Source organism: Chaetodon auriga, chromosome 12 (genome assembly GCF_051107435.1).
Source record: "Chaetodon auriga isolate fChaAug3 chromosome 12, fChaAug3.hap1, whole genome shotgun sequence".
Taxonomy (NCBI): domain Eukaryota; kingdom Metazoa; phylum Chordata; class Actinopteri; order Chaetodontiformes; family Chaetodontidae; genus Chaetodon; species Chaetodon auriga.
Window position 1 is genome coordinate 24,613,123 of NC_135085.1, and position 27,881 is coordinate 24,641,003.

The 27,881-nt window shown below is 44.8% G+C and overlaps 2 protein-coding genes across 3 annotated transcripts; both read right to left on the minus strand.

The window, feature by feature from the left end:
• Positions 1 to 150: 150 nt before the first annotated feature.
• On the minus strand, positions 151 to 21,091 carry ranbp9 (RAN binding protein 9). 2 transcript variants are annotated; one of them, XM_076744660.1, is made up of 14 exons: positions 20,431 to 21,091; positions 18,124 to 18,235; positions 15,561 to 15,613; positions 13,803 to 13,970; positions 12,390 to 12,412; positions 9,238 to 9,422; positions 7,673 to 7,785; positions 7,352 to 7,460; positions 6,587 to 6,741; positions 5,906 to 6,059; positions 5,258 to 5,376; positions 4,830 to 4,981; positions 4,172 to 4,283; positions 151 to 4,032 (listed from the first exon to the last, which is right to left on the minus strand). In XM_076744660.1, the coding sequence occupies exons 1-14, from the start codon at positions 20,645 to 20,647 to the stop codon at positions 3,902 to 3,904; spliced, it is 1,803 nt and encodes a 600-aa protein (XP_076600775.1). In that variant the 5' UTR covers positions 20,648 to 21,091; the 3' UTR covers positions 151 to 3,901. The 2 variants fall into 2 exon arrangements, with proteins under 2 accessions (XP_076600775.1, XP_076600774.1); XM_076744659.1 differs by having other exon boundaries at positions 5,258 to 5,379.
• A 2,524-nt stretch (positions 21,092 to 23,615) lies between these two features.
• On the minus strand, positions 23,616 to 26,155 carry rnf182 (ring finger protein 182). The gene has a single exon (XM_076745104.1). The coding sequence runs from the start codon at positions 26,153 to 26,155 to the stop codon at positions 25,268 to 25,270; it is 888 nt and encodes a 295-aa protein (XP_076601219.1). The 3' UTR covers positions 23,616 to 25,267.
• Positions 26,156 to 27,881: the final 1,726 nt, after the last annotated feature.

Here is a 27,881-nt window from a genome sequence, read left to right on the forward strand (position 1 = left end):
TCGTCTTAGGCCTCGTGTGTGGGACTGTGGGTTCAGTATGAAATGAAGACACTTTGCAGGACTGAGCTGGACTCTGCTGGTCAGAGTCTGAACTGGAGGCAGGAGACAGACTTCAGCTCCGGGCGTCATGCAGCATCCACACACGTGCCGTCATCATTTGTCATTTTTAATATAAATCTTTTCACCCTCACACAAATTGCACTTTTTTTTTCTCCAAATGGACACACAGTCAGCAGTGGACAACTTACTGGTTGACATCTTCCTTATACACCGTGAACTGGCTAAAAGAAGGAGAAACAAAAAGAATAAAATAAGAGACATCTAACTTGATCTTACCACCACTTTACTATGGCATGCATAGGTTTCAGACCTTACTCAGAAAGAGACAACAGACACTTTGTCTAAGAAGTTTTCTAAACGATGCCGTGACTGCTTGCGATCTGAAAAAAAAAAAAAAAGAAAAAGAAAAAGAAAAACAAACCATGGTACAGAAAAGCTCGGTTCCACCGTGAGGACAGGTCGAGTCCGGACCCCTGGGGCCGACCAGCCAAAGCCTGGGCAGCACGCAGGCGTCGTCTTCCTAAAGTATTTGGTTCTTCAGTTAGTAAATGTGGAAGCCACGCTGCAGCGGACTGTCTTTAAGTTTTTCTTCTTTCATTTTCCCGTCGATGCTTTGAGGCCAGAGAAGGCAAACCCACGTGGGAGCTCGCCTCTGAGGGATGCTGGGTAGTTTGAGGGCTTTTCATACCTGAATGTTATTCCAACAGCAGCTTTAGAAATAAGAACTAGACAGCAAAATGCTACCGGGGAGCAGCGCGGAGCCTGACGTCACTCTGCAGGTAAAGAGACAAAAGAGTCACTTCAGCCACCCGACAGCGCGAACTGGGACTGAGACCAGAACATACGCCTCCTCTGTGTTTGACTCATTTAACCAAAAAGAAGAAATTCAAGCCGTCTGCCATCGTAGCGCCCCCTACATTAATGTTCTCCACCCGGGACTGAGCTTTTCGCACCGACTACTCGTGTTGTTACTGGTGACCTGATTCACAGGTGATGTCGCTTCACTACCAACGATGACGGCGGTTCAACAGCTGGTGGCTGATGCGTCTCTGTCCAGTGGTTTTAAAAGTGGCTATGGGGACACGCTGAGCAACTGCAAGGACGCCGACACCGCCTCCACATTCATCTCCATTTTTTAAACGGTACATTAGCACACATGCTGTTAGGCTAGTGACAAAAGCTCCTAAAAACCAATGAAAGCTACCATCTTGCAGCTTTTTACAAGAAAATATTCACTCTGAATTTAAAAACTGAGTCCCATCTGACTCCGGGTGTTAGCATGCCGTCATTACAGGACTGCTCACTGCTGTGAGCTCTAAATGGTCCTTTAGCATTTTCCCAATGCCACTTCTGGAACCACGAGCGAGAGACCGCCAACCAGAGCAAGGCGGACACGGGGAGGGAGCGGACGACCCGCGCCCCCGGCGAGAAACAAAAGGAACGTTCTAGCGGGAATCAGTGCCAACATTAGCAAGCTATCTGGCCTCACCTTTCAGAGTAGGAGCTAATTAGCCTAGCTTGCTAGCTTCCACTTCAAGTGGAATACAAACTTGACAGGACAGCGATGTTTCCAAAATGGCTGCTGTAAAGGGACTAACGTCTGACAACCAAAACTAATCAGACTTGAAAAAGGAGAAAACAACCAACACAAAAACATCTCGAGTCTACGTTTGGAGGCGTTAACGCTGTAGTGTTCTGATCGTTTCCAGGTGGTCCACATCGCCGCCGTGCCAGCTCTGCTGTCAAAGGATGGGAAACGTCCACTGAGAGACGGTTTCCACAAATTTGCCAAAAATACTTTTTATCCTCTTTTTGAAAAAACAAAACATGAACATCAGCTGCGCATCTTTCTTTCCTTACACAGAGTGAGAAGCTGGACTTCAAATCAAATGCAGAGCTCGTCCAGAGGGTGACTTCATAGCAGACCTGGTCTGAGTTCAAGTCTGAAAAGCCCGCCGCTACGCCACTAAAACAAAACAAAACCCCCCCCCAAAAAAAGCAAGTCCACCTTAAATCGAGGCCCGGGGCCGGTCGGCTGCTCGGTCGGACCTTCCTATTCTAAACTGAGGAGGAGGAACAAACGGACATTTTGGCTCCTGAGTTCTTTGTGGGTTAAAGATTAGCATAGACATCGATACGAAAATAAAGATCAATAATGTTTGCATCAAACCTGCTGTGCAGCTGGGGGTTTGGGGGTAACCAGTAAAACAGGGTCAGAGACCATCACAGGGTTCCTACGCCGGGTTTCCATCTCAGAAACCTGTTTGGGTTTCCTCCCCGTTAACGGCCTGATTCAGCCCCCGGCTGCAGTTCAGACAGATCGCTTCACAGCAAGTACCGCAGCATGTGAAACGAAAGCTGTAAAACTCTGTTTCAGCACTAAAGACGAGCTGTGTTTTCCAAAATCTTACAGACCTGGAAATGGTCCAGTGTGTGAGCTTTGCACCTGCGTAGGAACCCTGGAGTCGACAGACAGGAAACATAAAAACTTGTACAGACTAGAAACAACCAGCACGCTTCAGGAGCCACTGGTGTCAGTACAAAGCGTTAAAGGATTGTTTTTCTTCAATGATTTCCTTTCATTTGATAACTAAATATCTCACTCTATTGATATAATTCCATTTTGTTAAATTCATATATAAATGTTAACATGTACACACGCTTGTCACTGGTAATCGGTGGAATCGGGACCTTTATTATAAGTTGGTGGATCTTGCTCTTGCTGGCGCTCAACAAATATACTGTGAATGCAAGTAACAATAATTAATATAATGATAATTAGAATAATAATAATAATAATCATCGTCGTCTGCACCATGCCTTGTAAACCTGGAAAAACTAAAAACAAAACAAGAGCCAGGTGACCACCCGTCCCCCCGCTTCGCCATGAAAAACCAAACAAAAGGTTAAAAACAGGGAACGTTGAGTCAAGACTGTAGATTCTCTCCGGCTTCTTCGAAGTCCCGAGTCCACATGCGTCACACAAACCGCTGTCCAGACGTGAGTGGAAGGAGGGTGGGGCGAGGGGAGTCGGTGCGGGGGTGAAGGGGGGTAGGCCGTCCCTAATGGAGCCTCGAGCGCTCGGCCAGCCTCGTGGAGACGGACTCTTCCATCCCGTTTTCAGCACGGCCTCCGTGTTCGCTTGTCTGCGTGTGTTTGGTGTGTGTGCGCGTTTGCCCGTTAAGCCAGGTTTACAGGGACCACGTTAAAGGTGGTCGGCCATGGCGGTCACTCGTCTGTTCTCTTTTTTCATGTTTTTTTTTTTCTTATTTTTCCATTTATACTGACCAGGGGTTTTCTGTCAGTCTGTCCGCCCTGGTCCGACGCCCCCGGGTGTGCGGGTATCTGCAGCGAGTCCACACCAGTTCGGCTCTCCGAGTATTTTCAAGTCAGCTACTCTTGGCTGGCGTCCCCGCTGTCAGTCAGAACGATGCAGACGCAGCCTCGGAGGGCTGGAGGTGGGGGTTTGCGAGGCCAACCGCGGTGGAGGTGTAATTTCATATTTACGATGGAAGGGGAGGTGGTGTGCGCGTGTCTGAGTGTGTGTGTGTGTGTGTGTGTGTGTGTGTGTGTCGGCGTTTTAAATGTATGAGGTGTGTGTTGGCAGTCTAAAGATCTGCCCGGAAACGACTCCTGATCCTCGGTGGAGTTCATGCCGATCGGTAAAAGCAGAACAAGAAGCGAGTGAGGTGGTTAACTTTCTACTACTCGTTATCGTGCAGAGGAGCGACTCCTCAGCTAATATGACTACACTGATGGAGGAGGTGGAAGGAGCCCTTTCTGGACAGGTCCTCAGACTGTGTGTGTGTGTGTGTGTGTGTGTGTGTGTGCATGTACAGGGCTAGTGCAGGTAATCGTCCACAGAGGCGAAGGCGCAGGAGCCGCTGCCAGTTCGTGCCATGATGGCGAGGCACTGGGCGGCCTGACCCACGGCCTGGGCCAGGGGGGGCTGCTTGGGCAGGTTGTGAGTCTCTGCGGAGAAACAGGAGGGAGAGGAGGAGCAAAGTCAGGAGGAGGAGCGAGGAGGTGTGACTCGTCGGGCAGCTGACAAAACCAAAATGACGAAATAAACCGACGCACTGAACGCTGGCGGCGTGGACAGCTGACCTACCTAATATTGCACTGTTGAGGGTGGAGCAGACCGGCTCTCTCTGAATGGCGTCCAGCTGGTAGCCGACCGGGCTGTTCCAGGGGTCTGAGTAGGCCAGCAGGCTGAACGCATCCTGCAGCGGGAGACAGACAACAACAGTCACCGATCACGCCACAGCACGCCGCTGCCTTCTCCCGTCCACATGGTCTCATACCATCAAGCATTAGCACACATTCCTGTGGTCACTCTGTCATCACAGGTTGGATTGTTCTGTCTTCTTGGACTTTCACTCTTATAGGAAGAGGTCAACATTTTGGGAAATATGCTTACTCGCTAGCTGACAAGTATGAAACTACCAGCTTAGTGCTAAGTTTAGCTTAGCACAAAGCCTGGAAACAGGGGGAAAAGGGCTAGCCTAACCGTCCACTCCTAAATCACTCGAGTGCACTTAATAATAACATAAAACATGGAATTACTCATTAGAATGCTATCACAGTACCTAAATTTAAGTACTTGAAACAAAAGCTTTTTTTTAACTGACATTAATTTAAGTTTACTAGCTAACTAAGTAAGCTAAGCTAACTGACACGACTGCAGCACAAACATGAACAAAGACACAGTTCAGTTCAACAGAAGGCTTCCACAGCATGGATCAGGTTCGCTCGCTGACATCTGTTACCTTGAGCATCTTCTTGTTGGCTGAGTTCTTGCCACACTCGCGGCGGAGGTGTTCGCTCATGCTCTGGAGCTCCCTGCCGAAGTGGATCATTCTCTCGATGGCCGCCTGGCTCCCGCCACACAGCTGCCTCTTGGACTGAGCTGACTCCACCTCTGCAGAGCCGCAGCCAGTTTGGCATGCAGAGTGGGTATGTTTTAATGAAGGATGGATGTGATGGTACATTCACAGTACAGGCATTTAGCTGGAGCGCTTACCCAGCGACTTGCAATGACAGCAGCAATAGAAACGAGATGTTTAAAAAGAGAGAGCAGACCTCCTGCCAAAGAGGCTGCTAGAACACACAGCTTCATCAACCCAGGCACAAAAGTACGAGGCGACCGGGGGCACGATGCAATGCTGATAAATAACCCCTCTAAACACACACTCACCCATGTCTGCGTCACAGTCGTCGGGCTCGGTGGTGTGTTTGGAGCTGCCGTTGAGGAAACCATTGGAGGACGATTCTGTCACTCCATTGGTGAAGTGGTCAACCTCCATATCCACATCGCTACTGAGGGAAGGCATGAAGGCAGAGAGACAGTGAGTGAGTGAGACAGCTCACCGGTTCCTCCTCAGCACACAGTCAACAGGGTTTTACCGCCGATTAGTCATCTGATTTTGTGACATGAGTGTAAAAAAAACAGCTAAATGACGCCTATATGAAGCCCCTGGCCTGCTGCAGACACAATGATCTAATCAGGAGGTCAGAGTGCTGTGTAGATGGTGTTACACCCAGCGTGGCTGATGGGCGTGGTCTGCAGTGTGCCCTATCACACCTGTGACCACGCCCACCAGTGACATCACAGTGTACGACTTCGCTAAAGCCAAGCTGTGGGAGTAAATCCATACCAGAATATCTGCAGAGAAGTGAGGTAAGACAATGAACTCTTGCTGAGTTTGCAGTAAATGTATCAGCTGTGTGGCCTTAAGCTGAAATGTGGACTCAAGTTTCTCTGTCTGCATGTTGGAAGCCCAAATTCAGCTTCATAAGCAAATGAAAAGAGATGCTGTTCGCGCTGTGAGGCTTCTCTCAGTACCTGGTTATGGGCTGTTGGCTGCGGCTCCCGTTGAGGCTAACGTCAGAGGCTGGGAGGGTGGAGCCGGAGCCTGGGGGGCAGGGCTTGTGACTGTGAGGGGACGAGCTGTGGCTCTTATTAGACGTCACACCATTACAGCAGTTGCTGTCGAACCCTAAAACACAAGCAGGGTGAAAGACGGACATTTGTTTGACAAACTCAACACCAGAGAAAGCTGAACACGATGACGGGTTCGAAGGGATTCTCGCTCTTTCCTCGTTACAAAGGTGCAGCTCTCTTTTCCTGCAGCAAAGCCTGAATTTGTCAAAACTATTATTAACTGAAATAATCACCTAACGCCTGACTTGAAGCAAGTTGTGATTCAGCCTGATTATTAAATGGTGCCAAAACATCTAGAATCATAAGAACTCCGAACATGCCATATTAACGTCACAGCTTCCAATCAGAGACTGATCACATTAACTTTCTGTGTGTCAGCCAATAAAAAAATGTCGATCTGTCTGTTAATATCTCAAAGCATGTGTGTGATCGTACTCAGCACACTGTGCAGAACAGAGGCCAGGCTATAAAAAGGTAACTGTGGTCACTGGATGTAAAGTGGAGCAGTATTTGCACTCTGGAGGGACTTGAGGCATGTTCTGATCTCCAGATGTGAATATGCAGAGCACAGCTGGACCGTACCTGGGAGGTAGGGCTGGGAGCTGCTGGCTTTGTGGCTGGGGCTGCTGAAGGGTCGGGGGGAGCCGGGGTAACTGTCCTGAGACTTCGGGCTGCGACCTCCCAGACACCTCACCTCACTGTCTGTCCCATTCACCATCTCTATAAACTGTCTCACCCTGAGGAAGCAGGGAAGGGAGGGAGGACAGGAAACAGGATGGAAGGGAAGGAAGAAGGTGGAAAGGAAAAAGGAAAGTAGTGCAGACAAAAAGAAGCAAAGATTGAATTAAAAGAGCACACAGAAATAAACAAAGACGAGAAGAGAATCACAGAAGGGAGGGAAGAAAGAAAGGGTACAAAAACAGAGCAGAGACCAATCAAAGATGAAAGGAAAGAAATGAATTGGAATATGAAGTATGAAGCCATGAGCATGAAAAAGAGTGTCAGTCAATTTACAGACAGAGAAAAAAAAAAACACCAATTAAGAATTACGAAATTAAGCAAAGTTTTAGTTCTCACAAATCTTCTTCCATTCGTGCTTTAAATAAATCAGTAATCTGTGTAATAAAATCAGCTTCTTTCAACAGAACAAACCGCTGACTTGCAGCCCTAAAGCCTTTAAGGGCATAAAATAAACAGCACAGAACTCAAAGCTGCAAGTTCACCAGCAAGACTGAGTCAAACTGTGACTGAAGCTCCTTTCAAAATAAAGCTAGAAAACAAAATCAATGACACAATCGAGACCACGACACATTTATAAGCCTCAATAAGGCTTAAAGCTGGTCTTACTTGAGCATGAAGAGAAGGTCTGGGTTCCTCTCCAGGAGGTTGGGGTAGAGCTGCTGGGTGGTCTCGATGGCCTCGCCCATTCTACCTGACAACACCAGTTTCTGGATCTCTGCAGACCAACAGCGAACACGTTAACAACACTTAGCGTGTTTTCCAAAGGTGATGCTGTTTGTCCTGGCACCTAAATTAGTGTGTCAACAGAGAAACTGACAACTTTCTTCTTCTGTGGTGTCCTTTTTCAAATACAATGCTGATGCACATACAGTCTGCCTTGAGAACTCCTGGTACCGGCATCACTTAGAAACACGCTGACACACTCACTCTGTCTGTTTTTGATGGAGGCCAGCTCCTCGTGCACGGCCTGGTCTGTGGATTTGGCAAAGGCTTCAGCTGTTGCACAATAGCTGTGATGCACCAGGTAGGAAGCCACCATCCTGATGAGGCAAGAGACAGGAAAAGCCAAAATACACTCCGTGATTAGACGCAGGAGCAGGAGAAATACACAGGACATAGCTGTTTATTGTCAGTATATAAACACAAATATAACTGGATCGCACCCAAACTCTAAAATTTCAGTTTACGGTTCTTTTCGGTTTACTACAACTTGAATCTGCTGATGAGGACTGAACTGTAGGACATAAAAGAGCAAACAGTTAACAGATAAAACTAAAAATAAGCACAACAATAATCCCTTATTATACAGGACAACTGTGGTCACATAACTACAGTAAGTACAGAGGGTCAGTGTTTTACAGTGGACAGAGTGGGAAACAACTGTACCGTTCGACTTGCTTTCACATGGAAATGTCGGCGTGTTTCTAATCTCTGTGACTGTCTGACCACCCCATTATCAGTATGAAGGTGACAGGTTCCTTCAGTGCATTAGTGTTATCATTTGGACACAAGCATCTCTGAAGCTCAACTCTGTTGACATGGCCGGCAGTGTTTGCCGGGGGATTTGTGATCAGAGGCCTCCGCTCTTGCCGGCTCGTCGTCACGTTACTGTCGCTCTACAAAGACAGTAACTCTTCTCACCCATCAAGCTGACGGGAGCTTAAAAACTTCCTGTTTTCAATCCCAGGCTGTGAGGCGACTTTCCTGGATAAAGGCAATGGCTCCCTCCACTCCACACCACCCTCAAACCCAATCCCCATCAAATGGAGATTAAATCCATTCAGGACAAGTAATCATAGCAACAGAGAGCTAATCCCATCAGGGCATGGCATGAAGAGAAACGCAGTCCCACAGCTCCTGCTCTCTGATGGGGACGTGGGCCATCTGGGCCTTGATCCACGACATGTCAGCTGGAATTTCCTGTCACCTACGGCATCAAATACATCCAGCACTCCCAATGCTCAGCTTCAATTCACCCATAGGATCAATACAGCCAATAAATGATACACAGTAAACTGAAAACCTCCAGTCAGCTCAGACTAAGCCTGATATTGGTGCACTCTTAATTAAAAGGCAAGCCAGTGTGTTTTAGTAAGTGTGTGTGTGGATGAGCTCGCAGCAATGACAGAGGCGAATCTCAAGAGCCATCAAAGCTACAAACGTGCAAAACTGGATGAGCTGCAAGAACAAATGTGCTTGGATAAAGTTAACGTTCCTCTGCAGAGTTTGGGCGTCCATCAAGCAGCTTTCACAGACCACATTCTGACAGACAGCGTCCCGCAGGCAGGTTTGTGCTGAGCGAGCTAACAGCTAAGAGGCTGAAACCTCAAAAACATTTAAAAACAAAAATGACACTAAATTTCTACAAACGGATATTAGACCAAAATATTTTTAGTTGATTAAAACTCAAAAAGCACTCGACTAAACCGGAATCAAAATAAATTGCCCGGACCGCCCAAAATCCGAACCCCATTACTCAGCAGTGAACTTACTTCTGGATCATGGACTGCCACTCGCCCTCGCGCTCTCCGATGGGGCAGCGGTCAATCTGGGCCTGGATCTTTGTCCTCCACTCTCGCATGTAGTCCTCAATGTCAAACACGAAGGGGTGCTGGCCAAAATTTGCGTCCACCACCTCCCCTGGAGTCTGAAGGCCTACGGTCGGGTACAAGTTAGGCTGAAATGGAGAGAGATTAGAGAGTAAAGAATTAGGATGACAGAGGAAATGGAGTTTGGGAATGTAATCTGGACAATAAATCAAAACAGGAAACAATGAGAGGCAAAACAGGAAAACAGAAAATCTCAGGAAATGAGCTTTTGTCTACAATTAGCCCATAAAACTCTATTTTACCAGCTGGCAAAAGATTCCACAATGAAACTGCAGTAGCAGGGCGACAGGACTCAAACTCCTGTGACTTAGGGGCAGTAAGTAAGATTTATACTGCAAAGACAGACCATAATACATCTATCAAGCTGATCAATGTGCCGGTCTGTTCTTAAGACCAATGACGCAGTGATTATACTGCCGGTGCTGAGATCTCTGACCTGCACCATCGACTGCTAGGTGTGTGTTCATGGTCACGAAGGGACTGTGGCTCACTCATGTGTTTTTAATAGTTTTTGGACAACAATGGAGCTCTGTGGCACAGAGGTAGAAGACAGATCAGGCTTTAGAAACACAGACAACACTTTTTTTGTAGGATATCAATGTTGGTTGATGAAAAAAACTATTATATTGCCACCATGGTCCTTTAAAAGGTTGCGAGCACCGTCTGAGAAAATCCAAATCTAAAGCTAAACATCAGCCAGGCTCTTCGTAACGACACCGCAACAGAGCAGAGACCTGGCACCACCAACTCCAAAACGTTCAAATCTGGGCATCGAGACAAAGAAGGGACCGTCCACACCGCTGTAGACCCAAAGTAGTTTTAGGGGCTTTACTTAAAACATGAAGCGAATTGAATATTGGTTTATGATTTAATGATTTCCTCTGGATTAGTACAAATGTCTTCCGACAGACATGCAGACAGCTACACGTTGGACAGGAAGTGTCCTCTGTGCTCTGTTACACGCCGATGCCTGAGGGTTAAGCACAAGTCAATGTCTTGTTCCTGGGAAGAGCCGCTCGGCTTTTTTAGGTCCCTGATGACATCTGTGATGACAGGATGAGGAGATAAACACAAATATGTGGCGAGGAGGCTTGTGTGGGTACATTGTTCCACCATCCTACCAAACTAATCACAACCTTGATTTGATCAGAGGAGGTGGTGACAGAAAAGAGGCGTTCACATGATGAGTGGATATGCGATTGCTCTTGGGTTGGTACGAGTGTCCTGAAAGAACGGGCTAGGACTAGCCTTCAGGAGATAAACAGGACTAAATCTCATCTTAGAGGAAATGTTCATGATATCTCAGAGTGGAGGAGCTGATTTAAAATGCAGTTAGGCAGTAGGTTAAAGGTTAGGGGATGAGTATATTCAGTTAAGGTCCTCATAAGAACAGCAGTGCAAAAGGTGTGTGTGTGCATGTGAGCGTCTCCCTCAGAGTTGCCTTTGTCATGGTCCAATAACCACAAAGGTCAGCTGTGCCGAGGTGACGCACTTCACTGCACAACTCTGGAGGATCATGAATGTCTGGCTCACCGCCAAGCCTGTTTTGCTGCTCAATGGATTATTGTTGTGGCTAAGACTCTTATTTTCTTCTCCCACAAACAGCCGGCCCAGATTTCATTTTGCTACTGAGCAAGAAGGGAGAAAAAAAACACTAAAAACAAGTGTCTCCCTCACATCTCAGCGCGGCTCATACATGAATCCCATTACAATTAATGTCTACGCGGTGTGGGTGGCGTTCACATAACGAAGGCGATGGGAGTGAGACTCGCCTCGAGACGAGAAGCCACGACAGCACAAAGCAAAACAAGCCATGTCCTGTTCGCACACATTCAGTTTGTAAGTAGAATTATTATTATTAGTAGTATTATTATAGTAGTAGTAGTATTTAAACTTCAACTAAAGAATTCATTTTCTGGCCACCTGGGGTCAGCCAGAACAAGCTGTAAACACAACGCTGACATATTACAGCGTCATAGTATGATTTAACAGACATATTGGCAAACATTTTCTGTAATTACACAGCAGACATGGAGCAACGGGAGCATTAGGAGTCATGTTTCTGACCACCTGAAGAAGTCCTGAGCGCTGAGAAAGATATTTGGCTAGGTGTTTAACCTCGGTGTGGTCATGGTCACGGTCAGTGGTCCTCCTGTGTCAGCATCAGCTTCATGTTGTGGGGTTCTGATGTGTTCTGTTAAGTCTTGCACTTCCTGGGTTTCCAGTTTGACCCATGTGTCGTCCACATGTCTAAACTCTGGCTCGGTGCCGTTCCTCTGAAGGAGTTCATTGATCTGCCTTCTACTTCTTCCATGTAGAGGTTTGCCACAACAGCAGATACTGGTGATCCCATGGCACAGCCATGATATCTGTAAAACCGCAGCTGTATGAGAGGTCCAGCAGTTCGCACATCTGGTCTACACAGAGGCTGGTTCTATTGTCAAGGATGCTGCTATGTAACAGTCGATTCCTTACAGTTTGCACCATCTCCATCATCACCGTTTGCTGATTAGGGGGAGTTCGTTCTTTGTGAATCTTGGGGAGCCCCTACATGCATGGGATGGCTTCTCCAGGATACAGGTGAGGACACTGTTCTGGCCTTTTTCTTGTATCCACTGGTGGGGTCTGGCCTCAGTGTTTTATATGTATTAGTGTCTGTGGCCTCAGTTATTCCTGGACAGCACATAACCAACGTTGTCACTGTGTGCCGCACACAAAACCTCGAATGATGTGCTTTATAATACTTTGTCTTCTTTTCAGTCGTCACAGGGTGAAATGTGTCCAGACTTCCTCCTCCATGTGAGCCATTTTTTCCTCCCTAGGAACCCCCACTTCCTTGATCACGAACATCTGAAGCTCACACGCTTTCCAGCCTCCAATCGATTTTAGAGAGCATAAACATTTTGACTACAGCAGAAATTCTGCAGGAAATCAAACATTTCATTTCTATAAATAGCCACTTGTTCTACAGTTCTGATTAATCATGAAAACTGAGCGGAGTACATCACAGGAGTGAACAAAATATGGGTACTTACTGGTAGGTCTGTGAAGGCAATACCTGCAGAGGGAGAGAGAGAAAGTGTCAGCGTGAAGGAGAAGAGTCCTTTCCATTTCTATACACACCAGGAGGCCACAGAGAGTGTGTTTACAGGTACTGAGGTAATCTGGTTATTATCGTCTTTCTGCAATAACCTGATTTCTTAAATGTCATGTGAATTAGAAAGACAGGTTCTTTCATCTCGGTCAGAGAAACCTGGTTCACATGGCTTTGGCAGCACAGTCACCCAGGCAAAGTATTGCTGTAGCAGCAGGTAAAAGGTTGAATTTGTACAGTGCAGAGGATCAAAAGACAAGATTGTGACTCTAAGCAGTGAGCTCCTGTGTTTAAAATGATTCAACCTAATGTCAGACTAAAGGTACAGCACATAAAAACGTCACTTTCTGCAGTTGAACAGTTGGTTATTCGTAACATTCAAATTATATTTGACCAGCAAGTAAAAACTTTGCTCTTTCTCAGTGGAGCTTCAGCTGAAGCCAGTCTGGTAGGCAGAGGTCTATGGAAATGTGCGTTAACCAGTAGCCAGGTTATTACAGTGCATGTAAACAAATGCCCTGATTTACTGCGCTAACTTTACTTCTCCAGACAACCTGGTTTCTCATGAGCAGGAGGGTCCCTGAACCCTTTTTTTAATCTGGAATTTCTGCCTGAAGTGGGGCGCCTTGTGAGGCACCTTGAAAAGCGCTAAATATAAGCCCAGCTGAAATCACATTTACTCATCCCCTTTTACACTCAACAATGATGTCAACATGTTTTAAAGGTCTTTGGGGAAATGTTCCTTTTTGTTTCAGCCAGCTGCAGGGACGTGTCAGTGTTTGACTGACAGCAGCCTGCAGGCGACAGTCTCAGGCCCGGTCAGAGTGTTGTTGGCGGTACTGACGAGTAAGGACCACGAGAGCATCTAAACAGATCGAAGTGACATTTGCAGGTGAGTTTACATGCTGCGCAATGTGCTGCAGCCGAGCAGCTAATCAGCCAACTAGCCCACGTTAGAAATGCACTTTTCCGAATGTTTGTTTTGTTGCTTTTTCAACAGGCTGTGGTGCAGGACAAGACGTGTCCGTGTTTGTCGTTCGTCATAGATAAGAGACGGCAGAGTCTGTGGCTCTTGTGTTGTGCAGCAGGCTGCTGTCTGGCTCACCGTGGCAGACAATAATGAAATTTCAGTTGGACATTAAAAGTTATTTGATTTTTTCATAGAAATGACAGCAGAGAGCAGTTAGCTCAAGATGACCTCCCTTCTTAATAACTTGTTCAAGTGATGCTGCTCTCTGATGCACCTGTCGAACACTAGTTTTTTCAGTACCAAGTATTAAATACCAATCCATCAATACTGTCCACTGGGAGTACTTCTTCACAGGCTCACGCAATAGGTTGTTGTGATCCTTACCTAGGCTGTGGCCGTTCTTTGTGTAGAAGCAGGTGTTGTTGATGAGGTTAACGCAGCAGCCGATCACGTCACCTGTCGTAAACGTGGGTCCGTAGGGCTGCCCGGTGCCGGATGAGCAGAAGGAGTGGCCATCGTCTCCGTGGTAGCCGTATGAGTGCTTGTCCCAACCTGAGGGGTGTTAAGTGTCAGAATAAAAGCACTGTGCAGGAAGTAAAAAGGCGTAAGACCCCAACACATGGTTCGTTCTTAAACTACATTTAAAACACAAACAGGTGAAAATGCAGAAAAAACAAAGTTGGGTCAAAGACAAAACAGCAACATGGACACAACTCATCCTGAAGAGGAAACATGCTGCAACTAATTACACAGAAGAGAAAGAGCCATCACTTAGCACTGCTCAGGAGTGTTTCTTTCCTGTGTAGTGTTTCAAAACTCCAGGCGCTTGTGACCAATAACACAGACCAAGTGTTCAAAAAAAGCTAATGCTGTAACCAAGCTCTGCTAAATCATTCAAATGCAGCATGAATGTGTGAATAAACAAAGTAATTCTGCAGAAGAGTCTCCTATCAACCAAAAACTGTCAAAAACAATGGCTGGAATAAAAAGATGTCAACCAAAGCGTTGACATTTCACTGCAACACAAGAAATCGAACTCTGCAATTCATTCTGCAGTCGCTGTGAAACAGTGAACCCCAAGTCAAGAAAATCAGGCTTTGGTTTTTAAAACTTGGATATGGAGCCTGGACGGAAGCAGAAGCGCTTTGTCATTATTCCTGATAGGCACTAAGGGAGCTGAACCTTGGACATCAGTCTTTTCAAATTACTGGGACAACTTGCTGTTTTCACTGCGACTGCATTTTGACCTCAACTTCTTCCTTTAACTGTTGATTTTAACACCTACGGGCCATTTTTGTTTGTACTCTTCAATTAAATTGAGGAAATATCACTTACTCCGTATGCAAGACTTATGTGAATTAAACACAGAAGTAATTTTCTTGGGGCAAGGGGAGGAGGGGGCAGTCTCTGCTGCAGCATGGACAGCTTCAGGGCTGTTTTAACGTTAGAAGCCCACGTGGCAGGATCCTGACTTACTGCTGAGCTGCAGAGGTAATCCTGCCATCGCCACATTCATCAGAGGAAGAGAGCACTCAACTCTGAAGGAGTTTGGCATCAGTTCCTCGCAATTAGCGAATTTTCATTTGCGTCTATCAATCAGCTGGGACTCTGCAGTCTGCTCTGGGCCTCCTGTTATCTTTGTACAAAGAGACTGGAGCTCCTGGGCGGGTTCAGATCTCAGACCAGTGAAGGGGTCCTGTTTGGCCTGATAACCTCTGTGGAGCGCAGAGCTCCAAAATGTACCAATGCTGCCTCAATGGTACCATACATGCAAATGTCAAACTTTCCCTTTAACACGCTATTTTTTGTTTGGTTATTACAGAATTGTGCCAGAATATGTACTGAACAGGAAGAAAACAAGTGTCAGTACTCTCAGGAGGACCAAAGTGTAATTTATTAGACACTGTTTCTAGAAGTACCTCAAACAAATCGCTGCCATTTCTGTACTTCAGGTTTGTGTTAGTCATCACGTTATTTACAGTCACACCTACACCTGCTGCATCCAAGGCCAATCTCCACCAGACAATATATACAGCAGACAGACAGTGGCATAAGCAAACAGACAAATTCTTATCGCCACACCCAAAAGCTGAAGCAATGAACACTTAAGACAGAACAAGCGCACACAAAGTGTCGTCTTACCAGGGAGTCTGTTCATGTTTACACCCTGAGCTGACAGGCCGATGCCCATGTACCTGTGGAACAGACAGTTGACAGTTTATTAGACATGTTAAAGAAAACAGTTAGTGACCAGTCACCAAGTTTTAATGCTCAGTACACAGCCTACATCCTCATCGCTAGTGGTGCTAACAGTTAGCATGCAAAAGTGCTAAGATTTATCAAGTAATACTTAGTATGCTAAGTTTAGCACATCGTGTTAGCATTAAGCTTTGTTTATGCTTCACCCAGTGCCCCAGAAGGTAAAGTGCACGGTGTCATGGTGGCTTGTCGCACACCCCCAACTGTCACATGTGCATGAACTACCCAGGCAACAGAAAGTCGAGCTGCGAGATGAGGGGAATTTTGTTTCCTGTGGCATGTGGGTCATGTGAGCTGCTGTGTTTTGTGCATTCTTCAGGTATTGTGGACATTTTTACGCTGCAGAAAATTTTTGGTCTGCACTGTTGCCTGGCAATTCGAATAATGTCACCAAAGAGGCCGATGATTAGGACATTTTGACCTGCTGGAGGTACGAAAGAAAAGCCAGACGATCACCACAGTGATTACGCTTCATCTTCTTGGGACCATGAATGTGTACAAAACAAAACAAAAAATCCATCCAACACCTGTATTTCTTACATGTATTCACTGACAGACCATCATTCGTTGCCACCAGCAGAGCCTGAGCTGCTGGTGGAGCTGAAAAACTCTTAATACTTCATTAAAATTATGAATATGGTAATTATCCAATTAAATGTGGGGCCTTTTTGGGTCATCAGCATAGTCAGACATCTTGGGTGAAGGAAGGTCCATTAGTTGAAAACAAACAGTGAAGTCATGTGACTTGTGGCTGCCACACTATAAAATGAGGCCCTTTAGAGGCTAAAGTCTCAATTTATGATTACAAATTGGCCTCTAGCCCTGTTAAGATGTTAATCGTGCTTTCACCTCATTAGATATTTTTGTGTTATGCAGTCTACTCATAATGGATTTCTTAAAACTTAATTTGCTATACAGGGCATGTATTGAATAACCTTGTCTAATGACTCAGTCACAAAACCACTCACAATTATTTACAGTTTGGGATCCTACAGAGTAAACAAAGCATTACCTAAATCAGGATTCATGTGGGAGTGCCCCGAGTGACAAAAATGTATGAAGGGAAGGACAATAGGACCCTAATCTCCTGTTAATCTTTTTTTTTTCTACAAAGACAAATTAAATTCTTCCTCTTACCCCAATTAACAGGACAAAATTCATAACAACTACGTTGTGGATATACAGCTGTGTTGTATGTGGATTTGGTAAACATGCTCATGTGTCTTTATTCAAGTTTTTAACCTTGTTAACATGTCCTTATGGCTTTTGTCATGTGCTACAAGACATATCATGAGTGGAATAAGCAGTCGACTGATGACAGGCTTAGAAACACGGATTCAGTCAACTTGTGTTGACGCCTGATGCTCTTCCATCCATTTGTCCTGGGGACACAGCGAGTCGGAGCCGACATGTTGGTCAACCAGTAAGTTTGTTTTTCTTATGTTTTATCAGTCGACTGTGTCCAAACAAATCTGCAGTGTGTTAGTTAATGTTAGCCGGTGTTAGCCTGTCAGGTTACATGAGGGTGTAAAATGCTGACAGGACGTTTTATTTGGCTTGGGGATGTTGACAAAAAAAAAAAAGAAAGAAAGAAATCACAGCAAACGTTGCTCAAAACAGTTTGTCAGATACGTCAGCTGCTGAATTTAGTTATGGTTCTATTCAGAATTTTGATGACTGTGGGGTTCTCTACAAGGAAAGCGTATCAAGGGAAATCTTCATCCTCGTCATCCTCACAGGCTTCTAGTATAGCGTTAGCAAGACAAGGTTAGGCGGTCCAAGCACATAAGGCACGTGGGAGGTTTTCATAAACATCTGGCATGTCAGGATGTTTCTCACAGACAAGACATTGCATCCATTTAGCCAAGTCACAGAGCTAAAGGTAGAGCCACAACAACTAATCGATTTCATTGATTTGTTAGCTAACGCAACAAGTTAGATCGGAGAGTTCGTTGAAAGAAGAGCAAAGACTGGCACTGAAGGCTTTTCTCCATAGAAAAGAGGCTTTCGGTCTTCTCCCGACTGGTTTTGGCAAGAATTTTTGCTCTTAGTTGATCTAATTGGTTGAAATTAGCTTGTGACAGAGGGTGAGAGACAGATGGTCCATCCAATCCCCTGCTCGGTATTATTTTTGAAAGTGCCCGCCCTTTTCCAAACAGTTTCCAAGGACAACTTCGAAGATGGTTGTGTGTAACAAATCATCTGGTGAATCAGGCTGCGTGCCTGTGCTTGCCTTGCCAAGTTTTTTCAGAGAGCATTGCACAAGAAAAACAAGAATAAATTAAGTTTTTTTTAACAAAAGGCTGGAAATAATAAAATTTCGTGTTTCTCTTTTAATCCAATTGATTAATCAATAAGTTGCAATAAGTTACAGCCCTTGCTAGAAGTTTTCTAAATCACATATTGTGGTCTTTCTGGGATGTTTTGCTGTGTTCTGTGTCCTTACCCATCTCGGCCTTTACTGATGATCTTCACCTCGAAGTAGTAGACCCCGCAGGCTGCTGGGATGGGGTGGGTGGCCCGTACAGATGCTGCATCTTTAGGGGTTTTTCCATGACCTTCAAGTGAGGGTAAAACACAGACACGCTCTATCTTACTAAATGTGAGCTAAAAAAAGTCATTTTTTTCTGTTTAAAACAAGCCATGTTTAGTTAGAAGATGAAGAAAATGGTTTGGGGAAAAGAACCCTCAGGAGGACCTCAAACAACAAGCAACTATTTGACTGTTTTCGTGGAGAAAAATGATCATTTTGTCATTTTGCTATTTACAAACACATCGTGTTTAGTACCACGCAGACCACAGTACAGGTCTGGAGCTTAAACTACAAAAATAATCACATTTGAATAACAATTGCAATATTGGTCAACAAATGAAATATAATTATAATGAGATGTTTTCCTGAAATTGCTGATGTTTAATGATAGCTGGTTAACAATCTGTGTTAAAATTCGACCATCTCACCAGGAGTCTGTGCCAGAATCAGGTTTAATTAGTGATCTGGATGACTGCTCAGGAGCACCTCAGACTCCATCAAATCTGGAAAATGAACTGACGTAGACAAACTAAAGTAAAACTTTTCACCTCCATTTCACGTTTGTTCTCATGACAAAATGGTTGCCAGATGACTGCACCTTTCAGATGAGGAAAGCATGAGAGGTGCACAGAGGCCGGATTCAAAGCTCAGGTTGGAACATTATCACTTTCAATCTGCTTAATCATCTGATCTATAAAATGTCTGAAAATAGTGACAAACGGCCATCATGAAACGAGAATCCAAGGCAACGTCAGAAAAATTCCTTTCATGTCCAATCAACTGTCCAAAACCTTAAGACATTCAACTTGCAAAGAAGTCAAAAAGCAGCAAATCCTCACTTTTGTTCAGCTGGAAAGAGCAAATGTTTGGCAATTTTGCTTGATAAAAGACTTGAATGACTAACCAAATTTGCTGATGATTAATTTTGTGTCGACTAACGGTTTCAAGCTCATCATTTTTATTATTTAGTAATCTGCTGATAATTTTCTTTCTTTGGTCCATCAGATGTCAGAATTCAGGAAAATGCTCGTCATAATTTCACTAACTAATGGAAGATCCTGTGAAGTTGGCAGATAAGGCATTTAATGACTGATAATTAAAGAGGATGATAGATGAGGCCAAGACTCTCTTTAACAAAATGTCATTTTCTCTATCATCAGCTTATTTATGTCAATATGATTCAGATTCCATCCAGTGAGTGCCAAAACGCTGACATTTGACACAGAAAAGCCTAGTTAGTCATAGACAGCCTGAAATTTTCATGTTAGCTCCGCTGTGGAAATACAGTGTTCAAACACAGTGCCTGCTCATGGAGGTGTTTCATGTAAAAGTTTGCAGTGGATACTTAAGTTACACAACATCTGCACACCTGCTGTAAGAGACTCAGGTGAATCGGTTGAACAGAGACAGAACATTCTAGTTGTAACAAGGAAGAGTGTGTTAAGAGGGCCGGTCAGACACTGAATAGTAGAACACACCCAGGAAGCAGAGTTACACCTTTTTTTTCTGACTCTAGCCTTTTCTCGTAGGCCTGCACCAAAAATCCAGTTGATAGCTTTGCTCAGCAACTAGTCAACGTGAATGTCAGAGCAGACACTTGATATTTAACCCGCAGAGAAAAGAACCACCGATGTCTTCCTTGTCACCAATAGCTACTTCACAGGAAGCCTATCAATTCTTTTGAGTAGATTAGGCTAATCATGCTATCTGACACTCTGCATTTCCTGTCATTTAATTACCTAATAATGCTACATTAGCCTACCAGAGAGGATGTCTAGCCCTTGTCCATTTTTACTAACGTTACACGTTCTGAAAATGTGACTCACATCGAGCCTAACCAGCTTTAGAAGTACTTCGTCTAAGGACGAGTCTACATTTACATGTAAATTGTTATGTTTCAAATGATAGCTTGACAGATTGCCCGCCGTGTACGCTTCATGGTGACACTTCATAAAAGCTGACAAACTGGTTAACAGGGTAGCTAGGAAGCTAATGAGCTAGTAGGTCAATTTTGGCTGTGGATACACCTCGCCAGCTGGTCGGGTTGCAAGATGTCCTCTGCCTTGTTGTTGATGAAGCTACTAGCCTAGCTTACTTTGTTTTTAGCCACAGCGGCAGCTGGCTTTGATCCGCTAACCGTCAAGCTAAGCTACCGTTAGCAAACTTGGCGTAAGCATTGAGCAATAAAGTGCCCAACATGAGTGAGTCTTTGTGTCATACCTTTATAGTGTACACGGAGATTGTTCTGAGAGAGGCCGATGTAGCTAAACTTGTCCTTCGGGCTCCAGGAGCGAGGAAGAGGAGTCTCGTTTTCATTAACGGCTGGATAGAGCCGTCGGAGTCGCTGGTTGAGCTCCTTTTCCTGCTCGTTCAAAGCAGAGTCTCCGTGGACAACAACCGACATTAGAAACCCACAGCCAGACGACTGTCCTGACATGGCTACGACACGAGTTTTAGTAAACTGGCTTGTCAGCAACAAGCCACTGCCACTTGTGTCAGTCAGTGTCAAGTTTTAGAGGGAGGTTTAGCAAAGCTAGCTAGCAGGCTAAGCTAACTGGCTTCGCTGGTCGTTGAGAGGCAGCCAGAGCTGGTTAGCCGAGTAGCTAACCTGGCTAACGTGTTTAGCTTGGCCAGCAAAGGCAAAGCGATCGCTGAAATGGCTCAGGTTGACATTAGCTGACACAAAGCCACAAATACAGACACTAGAAGAAGACTGTCTGCCGCGCAGAATGAGAACAAAGTAATTAAAAGACTGCGGAGAAGGTCGCTGTTAGGAGCAAAGTAACAACTAACGTTAGGCTAGACGGATCGACTAAGTATAATGAGCTCAGCTAGCCTCGATCTTTTGTTTGTTGTCGGAGCGTGATCCGCAAATCTGATTGGCTGAGAGCAGCTCCACTCACTTCCTATGGGAATGTGAAATAAATACACAGAATGAAGAGTCAGTGTTCAGTGATGGACGGTGTTGTGTTAAAACAGAGCAGGAACTAACTCATCAGTAGGTTTACAAAGTAGACAGTCTGCGAGACATCACCATCAGTATTCTGTATTTATTTATCAGTATTTATTGCATTTGTCTTATCATTATTCCTATCATCATTATCATTATTATTATTATTATTAGTAGTAGTAGTATTATCACCACGGTAAAGTGTTAAGTACGTAGTCAGTATGTATTAAAGTTAAAGTTATGGTCTTTCTTTTAATCTTGTATTTTTTTTCTTGTGTAGTAATTGCATAATATATTGCAATTGTAATAATATTTTTGTTGTTACCTACCTTATTTTCTGATATAACCTGGCTGCTATGACACTGCAATTTCCCTTTTCTATCTATCTATCTATCTATCTATCTATCTATCTATCTATCTATAATTGAGGAGAGTAAATGTTCACTGTATATATACAACGTTCTTCCTTTCTGAAGCATATTTAAAACTTCTTTCAGGTTATGGGGCCAAATTAATTTGCTGGGGGTGCACAGGGGAAATAGAATCTGCAGGCCACTGTTCACCTCCTCATTCTTCCCGCTATATATCCCGATGCTTTTAAAAGAGGACTTTAGCATGCACCTTTATGATATTGACAGACTCACGAATGGATGGTTAAACGTACTGAAATCAATGCAGCAGGCCCAGATTATGTTTTTTATCAGGGTAATGAGGAAACGTTTTAATGAATGCACCTGTCGAGTCGCAAACTGTTCACAGTGAACATATCTGCAAAATATAGAACGACAGTGTCTCTCATTTGTTCTGCCCATTGCAGCTGGTGCATGCTTAACACATTTTATGGTTGTGTTTGGGCACTTAAAGCACTTGATTAAGGTTAGGGGAAAATCAGGGTCTTGGTTAATGACTGTCAGCACTTAAATCAAGATTTTTCACTAATCTCAACTGGTAATTTCAACATCTCAACTGAAATTAAAATGATAAACAAGATTTTAACTCAGGGCCCCCCACATGAGACCTGTAAAAAAGCAGGAGCTCTTATCTTTTCTGTTAACAATGTGCTGTAGAGCATATTACCATGCAAATTTACAGCTGATGAAATTAGCCCTAACTAATTAACACACACTGAACTTAAAACCTTTGGGACCCCTGAGGGTCTAAGAAGGCCTTTGGTAATCCAGCCTTGCTCATTCAGTAACACCCTGCCAAAACACACTGTAACAACAAATATTTAATACACCACAGTATAATTTAATAAATGGTTGGCAGTAATGTACTGTTCCTGATTGCCAAAGAATGAACTAAAATATAAACGCTCTTTCAATCCATCATGTTTTGTCATGCTGATTTTGTTTCCAGTAGCTCTGATCTGAGGGATGAGGTAGACTGCAGGCTGAAGGGAGATGTTTTTTTTTTCTTTTCTAGTTTGACTTGCACAGCCTGTGAAAGTCCCTCACACCAACATGTGAGAATGTTCATTGCATCACCAAAAAGGAATCTGAAATGATGTTACGCTCCCTGTAGGGAAGCACTTGCTCAGACTCAGATTGAGAGTCCCCTGAAAAACACAGTGGTAAGAGGCCTGGACTGTGTATCATCTGCAAAACGTGTGCTGCAGACGGAGAACAGGGACAAGCTGTTCTGGGAACAGATCCTCAGTGTTTGCTTTATATCGGCCCGTTGGGTGGAGTTTTACAGTTGAACAGTGTCATGACAGTGACAAAAAAAAATACTTAAAAACGTGGCATAAAATTGTAAATTATCACCAAAAGGCAAATTAAAGTCCTGTATTCAAAACCAGTAATCAATGGCAGGAAGTTAATTTACTCAAGTACTGTACTTTACTTGTACTCTAATTGACCAGTTCTTCTTTAAGCAACTTTTTATTAATTTGACTTTTTACTCATTTACCAACTGGACTATTTTACCAAACTCTGTACAGTATAAAGCAGATTAAACGAGCTCCACCTCGAGCAGCTGCAACAGTAAAAATCTGCTTACACATGAATGCATCAGTATTAACAACCTAATGATATTTACACAGGCCATGTTCTTGTAATAAAAGTACTTTTACTTTTGATACTTTAAGTACATTTTGCTGATAATACTTCTGTAATTTATTCTTAATGAAATTGACGTTACAATGGAGCAATTTTACATTCATGTTTTGGAACTTTTACTTACGTCAAGGATCTCGATAATAAAAAAAAACATTTACACAGTACTTCAGCATTACCATGAAAATGAAAACTGCTGGCTGCCAAACAGAGATTGAAAAAAATATGTTTTGCAAATATTTTATGAGAAACGAAACACATTTGTTACAAGTCAAACACACAGTGTGCTTTGGTGAGAAGCACTGAATGTAAACATAAATGCTGATACACTGGCGTCATTCTGTAATCTCTGAGACACACTATCTAGTTTTAAAGCCTTTATTATGTCAGTTTAAATTGTACTTAAATGGTGTATATTTCTACAGTCATTTGTGCTTAATGGCGTTTCCACAAAGTAATTACAAATTGCCAACTAATACAAACACAATGCAAAGAGAGAGGGGGAAACAGGCGTTCATGAGGGGCCCCCAGCTCTTTTTTTTTTTTCCTCCGGGCCCCACAACGGGTTTTTCTGGCCCTGAATTCCGCCACATCAAGTAAGTCGCAATAACAGCATCAGCTTCATTCGGCTTCTTCGAGTGACCCTTTAAGTCGACAGCGAGCTTTAAAACTGGACTTCCTGTTTTCTCTGACAGAGACTGCAGACGCAGAGGGAGTCTGGTGGAGGGTCTTCAGTCGCTCTCTGTCATCACACCTCCTCCTATCATTTAATACAAACACTGACAAACTGAATGAAGACACGGGATATCAACCGTCAGTGCAGGACAGGCCATGAATAAGGGGGGTTGGAGAGCTGTCACAGCACCCTCTGGTGGTCTCAGGTCAGACCTCACCATCGAGCATGGGATATGAACGAGAAACAATACAGAACACAGCAGCGTAGACTGAACTGAATCTGCCTTAATTTACACAGACCTTCATCTCCTGCTGCCGCTTTTTAAGATAAGTTCTGCCAGCAATTTCAGATTTCTGTTAATTATTTCAGCTGCAATCGGAACCAAGAGGCTTGATTTTTTCACATCTCTTTAGCCTCCTATCACTGGATACCAGTATTTAGTAAATTATAAATATATTAATATGCAGATAAAAGCTTCACAGTAGAGAACTGACGTTTGTCCTTTTAACTCAGGCTTGAGCCCAAGCTGTGGCTGCCAGGGCCTGAATGTGGGTCTCGAGGTGAACGTACTTTTCTTTTTCCTGGGACCAACATGGCAGCACACAATGTTTTCTGAGAACAAAAAAAGCTCTGGTGATTTCAAGACCAACTCCAGAAAATGAAAGTAAAAACTTAGGAATTACCTGGATATTACCTGGACGACAGACATCTCAAATATCTGAGAAAAGTTGATTGACTTCCACTTTCTTCTATAATCAACACACCCAGAAGTGAGAGCTGTATAAAGGGATTCTGCAGCTTTAACAAAAATCACCTCTAACAGGGTTGAACTGGTGGTAACCATTTTATTTCAGGATCACTTTGTCATATATCCTGTTTATTTTTTGACTCCCTGCTGTTCATACTGAAAGACCTTTCAGGACTTTGTGATGTTAATGTTCACATTGGCTGCATTTACGGCTGCAACACAAAATTAGATCCACATGTGTCAGAGACTAATAATAACGCCTTCAATTCCTTCAGGTTTCTCACTGCAACATTAGGCTGTCGTAATATTTAGCAGATTCCACCAGAATTGGCATCAAAGTTTTAGCCAAATCTGAAGTGTAGAGCTCTAAAGGGCAAGTCTTTGACTACCAAGCTAAACAAAGCACAAAGTAACATGTATAATAATGAAAAGCTCATAACTGTGAGCTCCATTTGCAATGTACACGATGTCCTCGCTCTCTTATTCAGTAAAGAAAAGGAGCTTTATTTTTCTCCTATTGAATCAAGTGTTTACATGGTCAGTTACACAGTAACATCCCCATTAGTGAACTCTAGAAATCCATTGTCAAGCATTACGAAACAAACCATCGCCCATTCATGGTCCCTTTACGGTGGCATGCAGTCCCACAACTCATGGCAGATACACTGGCAGAACCCGTAGACCATGATCATGATGAGGCTGGCGGGAACCAGGCTCACCAGCAGCACCCCGAGCGTTGTCCTCTGCATGATGAGGAGGTAAACCCCCATGGGCAGCGAGCTGAAGTACAGCAGCCCCAGAACCCACACCAGCGCCCGGGCCGAGGTCTGGCACAAGAGGGCCGCACAGTTCCACACCGTCCACCTCTGCGTGATGGACGCCATGGAGTCCAGACTGGAAGAGCGGTAGCCTCGGTTTGATGTGTGAGATCCACGTGGCTGGCGGTGGAGGTCTTGGGTGGATGCAGCCACCGGTGGAGGCTCCATGATGGTGATGACCACAAAGTTAGGGGAGCCCCGGATGGAGGAGTAGGTGGTGGAGGAAGAGGCGGAGGAGGAGGAGGAGGGGGATGTCACAGGTGGGTTGCTACCCATCAGCGTGCTCAGGCGCCTGGGGCTGAGGAGCAGCTCAGTGGTCGCCTCCTGGTGGAAGTGGAGGTTCCTCTGATTCCTGCTTTGGAGGGCCAGCGCCGCCACCAGGTTGCTGTCATCTGGCAAGCTGGTCACCGCCTCCCCTGGCAGTCTGGTAACGTAGCGGCAGAACGGGCACACCACGGCGTCGGGAGGCGACTCACCCAGGTCCAGAATCTTAGTCAGGCATTTGGCACACAGACGATGGCAGCACTCGAGCACCTTTGGCCGGCGACTGCCCAGGTTGTACGCACAGTAACAGATCTTACACTCCAGCTCCTCGATGCTCAGTATGTCCACATGGCCACAACCACCACCACCACCACCGCCACCACCACCACTACCACCACCACCACTATCCTCAGTGCTTTGCAGCTCAATCATCATCCCACCACCAAGCTCTATCAGCAGAAAGATCCAACCAAAAGCTTGGGTTCAGGCTCAGCACCGAAGGACACGGCAAGTTTCCCATAGATGGAGACAGTGACAATGGTCCACTCCACTGAAGGTCTCGGGTTCATTGTGGCTGTCCAGCAGGCTCCTGCACTCTGTGTGTGTGTGTGTGTGTGTGTGTGTGTGTGTGTGATTTGGGAGTTGATGTGGGAAGTCCCTCGTGAGTTCTGGCCTCCGGGGCTCGCCTGCCTCTGAGCAGTTGGGGTAACGGTGCTTCGTTTGGGGCAAAAAAGCCTTTCATGGGCCGCATGAAAAAAGGGAGAGAAAGTGAGAGAGACTGAAAGAAAGACAGAGAGAGAGAGAGAGGGAGAGAGAGAGAGAGGGAGAGAGAGGGAGAGCGATAACTGTTAACACAGCATTAGAAGAGAACAGAGGCGAAGGGACAACAAAGCAAAGCCTGTACAAACCAGAGCTGGAATTTTCGAGCCTGATCTTTTGTTGCTCAGTGAAATTCAGTCCAATTAGTGGCTCACACACACACACACACACACACACACACACACACACACACACACACACACACACACACACACACACGAATGCAACCTCTAACATCTACAGTTCTCTGTTAATGGTGTGTGACCGTTAATGTACGTGTGTGCCTGTATGATGTTAAAGTGTGTGCGTGCAAGTATGCAAACTTTGTGCACAAGTGCTTGCACTAACTTAGTGTGTCTGTGTGTGTGTGTGCGTGAGCTTGAGCACGCATGAATGAAAGGGTGTGACAGTGCGTGTGTGTGCGTGCGTGCGTGCGTGTGTGCGTGTGTGTGTGTGTGTGTGTGTGTGTGTGTGTGTGTGTGTGTGTGTCTGTCTGTCTGTCTGTCTGTCTGTCTGCAGCTGAATGCATTTTAGGATCTTTATTTTCCCGTACATTGATTTTTACATTAAGGGGCGTTTACAGGCTCGTCCCCACAGATCACAGAACTGCAGATTTTCAGTGACTTTGGAGTCACCACTGGTTTGTTTTATCCATGAATGCAGGTCCGTCCAGCTGCCTAAGCTTTGCCAAACCCTCACCATAGTGGAAGCAGATGATTCGCTTTGAATATGTATGTATACAGTGTGTTTGTTGTTTGGGTATGAGGGCTTGTTATGCTCAGGTGGTGCTTCCCGTCTTGATTTCTGCAAGCTCTGTCTGTCTGCATGAAAACTTCGGTGATTCTGGACCTTCACTGCAGTTAAGGTGTAAACTAAACCAGAAAGTAAACTACCAGAAGCGCTTGTTTTTTCATTTCATCCAACTATTTCCTCACAACTGTGTGAAACACGACGAATGTCCTCCAGCAGAGGACTCCTCTTTTCCCCAAACATTCCCACGACGGTCCACTTTTCACTCCGTCATCCAGCCAGAAGGAACAACTATAAACTCACTTGTTTTCTGATGTGGTCAGACAACACATGGTAGCTCTGTTTAAACATGACCCAGCCTTCATTTTGGTCATGGTTACAGCCAGTTTGATATCTTCTGGACTTTGGGTTGTTTAATGAAGTTTTTTTTCTAATCTAAAATCCTTAGTAATTCGGGGATGAAAGTTCATTCTTAACCTTGGAAGTAGTAGGCTGGCGTGGAGTGATGGAGAGGAAAGTGGAGCAGGTCATTGTTGGAGATCACGGTTTGGCACTGAGCTCTGATCTTGATTCGGGTCCAGAACAGTGC